Source organism: Cannabis sativa, chromosome 2, assembly GCF_029168945.1.
Source record: "Cannabis sativa cultivar Pink pepper isolate KNU-18-1 chromosome 2, ASM2916894v1, whole genome shotgun sequence".
Classification (NCBI taxonomy): domain Eukaryota; kingdom Viridiplantae; phylum Streptophyta; class Magnoliopsida; order Rosales; family Cannabaceae; genus Cannabis; species Cannabis sativa.
In genome coordinates this window covers 15,606,485-15,615,306 of record NC_083602.1, presented here as the reverse complement: position 1 = coordinate 15,615,306, position 8,822 = coordinate 15,606,485, and the positions used below count along the sequence as shown (strand labels likewise).

Below are 8,822 nucleotides of genomic sequence, written 5' to 3'. Positions count from 1 at the left end.
CAGATTATAATTAAACTTTATTTTGACAAAAAATCAATTCAGGGTCCTATTTGTACTATTTTAGAAAATACAGGGTTCATTTTGTCATTTAACAAAATACAGGGTCCAATTGATAATTTTTGTAAAATAGAGACCCCAAAATGATATTTACCCTATTTATTCTACTTAATAATCACGCATGATATTTGGTTCCTAAAATAAATAAATATAGAAATTTGACCTGAGAGCGGGAAATTGAATTAGATTGAGCATTAATCTATGATTTCGCAATTAATTGGATTGCACTAGTTTGGATTTGGGATAGTGTGATATTTAATTTCCAATTCGATCATTCTTCATAACAACTCTATTCTCCAAAGTCAACTAACTACTACGAGGGTAATTTCGTCATTACACCCTGTCCTTTTCAATTCGGTAAACGGTGGGTCGATTATATTTATGCCTCCTTAACAGTCTATCACATTCATTCAAAAAAACATTAAAATAAGAGTAACAACTAAACAACACTTATTACATGACACACACACACCCATTCATTTATTTATTATTCTTTTCAATTTTATTTTACACATATTTTGGTCGGCCTAATTCTATATCACACTAATTCAATCTAAATATAATATTTAATATTTTTCTTTGGACTCTTTATTTATATTTATAAAACAATAAAATAAAAAAGGCGGGGGCCGAAGTGGGACCCGCCAAGAGAGTTTGAAGTTTAAAGCATAAGCATGACATCCCATGCCCTTAACATTTAATCCTAACCGTTCGTTCATTCCATATTCGGTAAACGATTTCTTGCTTTTTTTTTTTTTTTAATTATTATTATTAAAAGGAAAAATAGTCACAGGTAACAACAGTGAGCGGCTTTCTTTCCTTTTTCATTCTTCTCTATCTACTTTTCAAAAAGCAAACTCAAAACCCATCTTTTGTCTCAGCAAACTTCTCTCTCTCTAAAATTTCAAAACAAGTTCGATCAATTTTAGATAAGAGAGAAACGAAGACACAATTTTTTTTGTAAGGAGTGGTTGAGTTGAATCTGATCCCAGAATCTCCATTGTCCATTTTGAGTTAATTATTATTATTATTATTACTTTATCCATTTTTCCATGATCTGTAAGTTCCAAGTTTCCTTTTTTGTCCTCATTTTTCTCTTTGTTCTACACCATAGTTTTGAGCTAGGGTTTTAGCTTCTCATTGTGTTTTATGGTATGCTTCATCTTTTTAGTTAGTTGATTTCAGTTTTTGTTATCATCATTATTTTTTTTTTCGGTTTAACAATCTTCAGTATGGGTTGTTAAGCTCAAATTTAGTAGTTATTGAAATCAACATGATGATTTTCTTTCCTTTTTTTTTTTTCAAAATATTTGTCTAATTTATTTATTTTGAATGGGTTTTAGTTTGCGGTGCCTGACAGAGTAACTGGTTCAAACAAAAAAAAAATGACGAGAGTAAGCAGAGATTTTGGTGATACGATGCAAAAAGAGGCTGTTCCAGCAGTTTCAGCCGATGTGATATTTGCTTCGAGTCGTTTTCCTAATTATAAGATTGGATCGAACAATCAGATTGTTGAGTTAAAGGATGATCCCAAAGTATTATCAATGAAAGAGGTGGTTGCACGTGAGACTGCGCAGCTGTTGGAGCAGCAGAAGCGCCTTTCAGTTCGTGACCTCGCCAGTAAATTTGAGAAGGGTTTGGCTGCTGCTGCTAAATTGTCTGAAGAGGTTAAATTACTTTACCAATCTTTTATACAATTTTCCTAAGTTTATAAATTTTATAACCTGCGATTCAAAATTTTACACACTAGTGTTTTGTTTTGTTGGTAACTTGGTATAAAAGAATTGAGGGTTAATGTTCATATGGTGTTTGTTATTATTATAATCTGAAAGTAAAATTTAAAAGGGAGTTTTTTCTTACCACTAGATGATAAGTGATTTGCTCTGTTGAAAGATTGTTTTGTTATGAAGTAAGATAGAGACTTTTTTCACTATGAATATAAGATTGTTTTTGTTATTATTCTCAAACACGTAAAAAGTTAATGTCTTTTTATTTCATACTCCGTTTTTTCGTTGTGTGAATATGTTGAAAGACTTTTTTGTTATGAAGCAATGTGTATTTTCAAAAATGTGAATGCATTGAAAGATTTTTAACTTTATACTAACTTTTTCTTCTTTCCTTAGTTGTTTTTTGTCCTTTTGAGGTTGTGAAAGTTAATATCATGAGAGACTTCACAACTTTAATATGTTGGACGCAAATTTAAAATTTTATTTTTTTTTTTGGGTGAAATGATGCAGGCAAGACTTAGAGAGGCAGCTTCCTTGGAAAAGCATGTCCTTTTGAAAAAGCTTAGGGATGCACTGGAATCCTTAAAAGGACGCGTGGCTGGTAGAAACAAGGATGATGTAGAAGAAGCAATATCGATGGTTAGTCTGTCTATTCTGGATTTTTCTATTAAGCAAGTTTATTACATTTCTCACTTTTTAAGTGGGTTAGAAGGGTTATTTATTTTGCGTGATATTGAAATGCTGAAATAAATTTGCAAACAAAATGGTATAACCTAAAGGAGTATCAACTTGAAAGATTGATAGTACAACATAGGAGCTAATGAATTTTGAAATAGAAAAAGAAAACATATAAGATCCATGAAATTTGTTACCTTTTTTTTAAGCAAAACCTCAACTTGTATTAATTGTAGAGCACATGTACCAGTCTTCTCATCTCACCAGCACCTCTGTTTACTCATAATAACGTCACTTACTCAGTATCTCGTGCTCAGTCTGGGAGTCAACTAATTACCTCTTGAAGTTTTAATAAACTAATTAATTTTATGAATAGCTTTTGGAGTTAACTTTGTATGTATTTCACTTTCCTATGTTTGTAATACATTTTCATTTTGATATTTGATACATACTTCTTCAGTTTAGCGGCTATAAATTATATGTATCCTCTCTCCTCCGGTGTGATTGAGTTAATACTGTTTGTTTGAACATTTTCGCTATGTCATTTGGTATCGCCCCATCTTTGAATAAAATGGAATATCATCTATCATCTCCAGGTGGAGGCCTTAGCAGTTCAGTTGACTCAAAGAGAAGGAGAGTTAATGCAAGAAAAGACAGAGGTGAAGAAGCTAGCAAATTTTCTTAAACAGGTAATTATAATTTCTTGACTGCTAAACTGGGGTAACGAGAGTTTCTGGTGTCATGGATGAATGAATTCAGTCTCAGTGTCTCACCTGATGAGAGATTAGTGGTTTTGTGATTAACCGTTTGTGGTTGCGTTGTGTATTAAGTGAATTGAGACATGGAAGTATTACATGATAGCATTTCTTACTTTTCAGTCATCAAATTCATCTTTGCCCGTTGGGAACTAGGTTTTTATTTTATACCATTCAGTAATTACCAAACTTGTTGCAACCACATCAGAAATATCAGCAAATTATGTACTAGTGATAACTAGAATTTTAGTGGGAACACAAGCCTTGCAAGTTCCAAAAATTTAAAAGGTTCAAAGGTAAGAAAAGATAAATTCACATGAAGCTCTAAAAACAAATATTTGCAAGAAGTAACCTTATGTTTCTCCATACCATTAGAAAAAGAGGCTTCATGTAGCTGACCTAAAGTATTAGTTATAACCTTAATTTGATGATCGCTTCCAGCAAACAATTCTTCATGGTACACTGGTCTACAAACTCCTCTTTAGTCATTGGTTATATTATCTGAAATTGAATATGTATTATCATTTTGTAGGCTTCAGAAGATGCTAGAAGACTTGTTGATGAGGAACGAGCATTTGCTCGTGCTGAAATTGAAGCTGCCAGAGCAGCAGTACAAAGAGTAGAAGAGGCTCTTCAAGACCAAGAGCGAATGTCTCGGGCATCAGGGAAGCAGGTTTACATCTTGTGTTCATTTTAGTTTTCTTATGGCAGTTTCTTAATTTCCGTAGGATTTTTTGTAAAATATGATCAATGAATTATTTTGATATTCTTATGCTCATGTATTGATATTTCATACAATTTTATATGATACTACAACAGTTGGTATTATCTTACAGTTTATGTTATCTTGGAATCTAGGTTGGTAGTCTTCAGTTTTTGAGAAATTTGCAGTCAAGCATTCTGATTACTTTTTTTTTATTTCTTGATGAACATGCTCTTTTTTTATCTGACTATTTAAATGTATTCTGACAAAGTACATTTGTATGAGGACTGTTAGGACTTGGAGGAGTTGATGAAGGAGGTTCAAGAGGCTAGACGGATAAAAATGCTGCATCAACCAAGCAAGGTGTGTGTTCGATTGATTGTGGTCTTGATTTTGTTTTTTGGATTTTTCTAAACTTTTCGTGGACATTTGATTGATTGATTGCAATTGTGTTTAATGGTATTTTGCTTATATCAATTGAAGTATGCTAATTTATTTACAACTGAAGGTTATCCTCACACTCAAGTTCTTACCAACTTCAACTTGTGACCATCCCAATAATAAATTTCATAAACTATAAGATTTTTTTAGCGATTTATTGGGGACTGTAATTTGGCTAAACTAGGTTTTTGTTTCCCACCCAAACAACTGTGATATTATGTTTTTCCAAACAGAGCTTAAAAGAGAAAATTTAGTTAAGGTGTTTGGTCATCTATGAGGACTACAAACTTTTTTTTCCTGTTTGCGTTAGATTCAAGGCATGGTTGTGTTTTAGGGAAAAAAATGAAAACAATTTCAGCATATGACTTCAACAAGGTAGTGTGGTGAAACAATTTTTTAATAATATCCTACTCTGTGCAAAAATTTCAGGGTAGTAACTAATTTGTCCTTTTATAAACAGAGTTTTGTTGGTACTTATGGATTAAACATCAATTTGTAGGTTATGGACATGGAACATGAACTTCAAGCTTTGAGGAAACAGCTCACAGAGAAGTCTAAGCATTATCTTCGGCTTCAGAAAGAGGTATGTCTCGCAAAGATAACCTTGGTTATATTTCATCTATTCAACAAGCTTAGTAATGAGCATAACGGCCCTATTGTTCCAATGGAGAGAAAGAACCTATGATAAGCTTTTTGGGAAGTTAATTTTCTGTAAGAGTACCATAGGCAATAATATTAATGGTAGAGGTAGTGATAACAAGTGGGGTCAGTGTGCTAATTCTTCCTTAAATAAAATGTTTATATTTATCCACAAACCCTTTTCTGCAGCTCCTGTTAGGAAAACATTGAAATTTTAACAATGTGAAGTATTGGTAATATATGGAGTGTCCATAATTTATTTGTCTAAAATTTTGTTACCATTCCTCTTAGTAGCTCCTTAAATAGGCTTAATTAAAGTTTGTGGTCCAAATGTACTTATTTTTTCTATTCTTGAAAGTTACCTGAGTGATGAGTATAAATAGAAAAACTCAGGTGTTGTGATTGGCAAGTAAAAAAGGTAATGGGACTAGTTGAAGAAAAAAAAATTTAAAAAAATATTTACGTCGATGAGACTGCTTATAATGTGTAACACACTGTGGTTTGGCATGACAGAGGATATAACTGGATTTTTTTTCTTGAGAATAACATGATGTCCTCACTCAGACTACTCTTTAGAGTGTACTATTTTGTGTATTAATGTTGCTAGTGCATTAATTAATTGCATTGCCTTCTCTATCTGAACAATTCTTTCAGCTGGCAATGAGCAAGAGAGGCATGGAGAACAATAATCAGTTGTATGAAATAGATGGTACTGAAGCTTTAGGTTCATATTTGCAAATTCAACCCTGCTCTGATAATGCTCCAGATCTATCTAGATGTTCAATTCAATGGTACCGTATATCATCTGAAGGCTGCAAAAAGGAGCTTATATCAGGTATGACGGTAAACTGATTTAAATGAACACCGTAATATTTGAACTATTTCTTATAAAAACTTCTCTAGACTTGTAAAGGGGAAAAATAAGTAGTTTGTTTTGGCAACTTTGTGTAGCTTCACGTTCCAGAAGAACTATATTTAGCACTTATTAACAGGCCCAGCATAAAGCTTATGTAATCTCCTAACACTCCCTTTTGTGTGTTGGCTTGTTAATTGAGAAGGAAAAATGAATATGTTGCTGAAGGTGGGGTTCAATATGATTCTTAAAAAAGGGAAAGAAAGCAAGATTGGTGCAATGTTCACTAGTCTCAAAAGCAATTAATTAACCAAACACGAAAGAAGATTCACTGACATGTGTCACTTTCGTACTGATCACCTCCAACAATATTCCGCATTTGGGTTTTAATCCTTATGTGCTAGAGATTGTCAGCCACAATGTATCTATCTAATGGTATACTTAATTGTTGATCTTTAGAGAACTAGAGTGTATGATTAGATCTGACCACCAACGTATGTAGTTTTTTTTTTGTCAGGGCCCACGTGTGTAGTCATATATCTTTTCTTGAGATATCAAACTGGTTACCAATATATGTTCCTGTGATATCAAGTTCGCAATAGTTTAGCTGCTATTCTTCTTTTAATCATTTTTTTTTTATTTCAGGAGCAACCAAATCAATCTATGCCCCTGAGCCCTTTGATGTTGGACGAGTCTTGCAAGTTGATATTATTGCAGAAGGCCAGACAATAACACTGACAACCACTGGTCCAGTTGATCCTGGTCTGACATTCATCTTCATTCTCTGATTATTTAACTTAGATTTCAGATATTTTCTGTTTATTTCGTTTATTTTTTTTATTGATCATAGCAAACTAGTTATGTAATGTGTGGAAATGGCCTGATTTGACTTTACTTGTGCAGCTGCTGGTTTGGGTAGCTATGTGGAGGCACTTGTTCGAAAACATGACGTTGAGTTTAATGTATGTTATCAATCTTTCTGAATTTCGGTGTCAGTATCAATATTTTACTGCCTGTGTCTTAAAAATCTCAAGATTTACCCTGTATATTCTTTTTCCATTTGCACATGCAATTGGTGATCATAGTGGTACAGAAAATGATTCAATTTTCTAATTTTTAAAGACTATTAAGTTTTCACAATATTCCTCGTTAAATTTTGATTGGCCCTATTTAGCTCAAGTTTGGATGAATGATAAAAAGACATTTATCTTAATAGAGTTAAAAACTGCTTTTCCTTTCATACAAGCAAAAAAGTCTGTAATTGTTCTCTCTCTCTCTCTCTCTCTCTCTCTCTCTCTCTCTCTCTCTCTCTCTCTCTCTCTCTCTCTCTCTCTCTCTCTCTCTCTCTCTCTCTCTTAATGATGTAGAATTATGGAGCCATAAAACTGCAGTATTTAAAAGATTTCTTGCTTTTGCAGGTGGTAATTACTCAGATGAACGGAGTTAATCATCAATCGGAATCTATCCATGCATTTCACATTGGGAAGATGAGGATAAAACTGTGCAAAGCAAAGACAACAATAGCTAAAGAGTACTATTCCAGTTCAATGCAGGTATATTATACTACTGTATTTCTTGACTTTTTTTTTTCCAATAATTGCCTGCTAAAATAAAGCATCATATCCAAAGCGAGGCACATATATCTAACCACAACTTCTTTGAAAATAAATCTTCAGTTTGTCCTTTTAAATTGAATATTTACCAGATCTCTTCATAAAAGACTTGATATTCCATTTTTATATAACTTCGTTTTCTTGGTCAATTAAGCGACTCCTGTTTTGTTTATGCTTTAGCTGTGTGGAGTTAGAGGAGGTGGGAATGCTGCAGCTCAGGCATTGTTTTGGCAAGCAAAGAAAGGGGTTTCTTTCGTTTTAGCATTTGAATCAGAAAGAGAGCGAAATGCTGCGATCATGCTTGCCAGGCGGTTCGCTTTTGATTGCAATGTAAGTGCATTTTAAAACTATGTTATAAATTACTACTCTGGTTCAATGTTCTCCCCATTCTCGTTGCACGAAAATTCTTAACAGAACGAGTTTATTACATGGCAGATCATGTTAGCCGGGCCAGATGATAGAGCGCCATTGGGGACCCAATAGAGCTCCGTGGATCTTAGCATCACTAATGTAATTAGTCAGAGTTTTTACCATGTATTATATAAGTTTGTAATAGTAGAGTATGTGGCGTTGTGTAATTGTGATAAGGCCTCTTACAATTTAATTTTTCTTACTTAATTGTATGTCCTTTTTCAACATGAAGGCATTTTTTTTTGTTTGCCTTTGTTATTGTTTATGTATGTTTGGTTGAGTTGCTGATTTTGTATGTGACACTATAAAGTATTATTGGAATTGTTTGATTGGTTGTATTACAAAAAAAAAAAAGTGAAAATTACATTAAATATGGGATTTCATAAAAAAGTTAGAAAAATATGGCATTTATAGGTTTGCCACTCTTCTATGGCATTTTTTAACATTTAAGATTTTTTATGGTATTTGATATGCCATATTTTTATAAACTTATTATCCAATCCCATATTTTATGTTTTTGTTTTTAGCTTAATTAGTTTTATTTTATTTTTTTTAATTTATTTTACATTTATATTTAAGGTTTTTTTTTATTTGGAAAATTTACACCAAATACTACATTTTTTTTCAAACTTTACATTTTTAATTTGACAAAACATTTTACTTTTATATTTTTCTTAATTTTTTTTTCTTTTTTACTGTTTTTTACTTATTGAAGCTTCATAAAGTTTTTTTTTTTTTTGTCTTTTTTATATATTTTTTTAGTCAATTTTGGCTTTCTTTTTTCTTTTCAATTTTTAAGTTAGTTGCTACTTTTTTTTTTCTTTCTCTTATCTCTCTCTATTTTTTTTTTTCTAATTTCACTTTGTGTCTCTTTTTTTTTTAATATTTTTTCTCAAACTAATTTTTTTCTCTTAATATATATAATAAGTGTACATTTTTATATTTCAT

At 32.1% G+C, this 8,822-nt stretch overlaps 1 protein-coding gene across 3 annotated transcripts; it reads left to right on the top strand.

Moving 5' to 3' along the window:
* The first annotated feature begins 863 nt into the window (after positions 1 to 863).
* Positions 864 to 8,203, top strand: LOC115719435 (stomatal closure-related actin-binding protein 1). Of its 3 annotated transcripts, none has more exons than XM_030648488.2 (13): positions 864 to 1,116; positions 1,401 to 1,724; positions 2,295 to 2,423; positions 3,056 to 3,148; positions 3,747 to 3,887; positions 4,212 to 4,280; positions 4,858 to 4,941; positions 5,652 to 5,832; positions 6,496 to 6,612; positions 6,754 to 6,812; positions 7,269 to 7,403; positions 7,644 to 7,793; positions 7,899 to 8,203. In XM_030648488.2, exons 2-13 carry the CDS (start codon positions 1,443 to 1,445, stop codon positions 7,944 to 7,946), a joined length of 1,488 nt encoding a protein of 495 aa, XP_030504348.2. In that variant the 5' UTR covers positions 864 to 1,116; positions 1,401 to 1,442; the 3' UTR covers positions 7,947 to 8,203. The 3 variants fall into 3 exon arrangements, with proteins under 3 accessions (XP_030504348.2, XP_060966159.1, XP_030504347.2); XM_061110176.1 differs by having other exon boundaries at positions 867 to 1,116; positions 1,418 to 1,724; XM_030648487.2 differs by having other exon boundaries at positions 875 to 1,209.
* Positions 8,204 to 8,822: the final 619 nt, after the last annotated feature.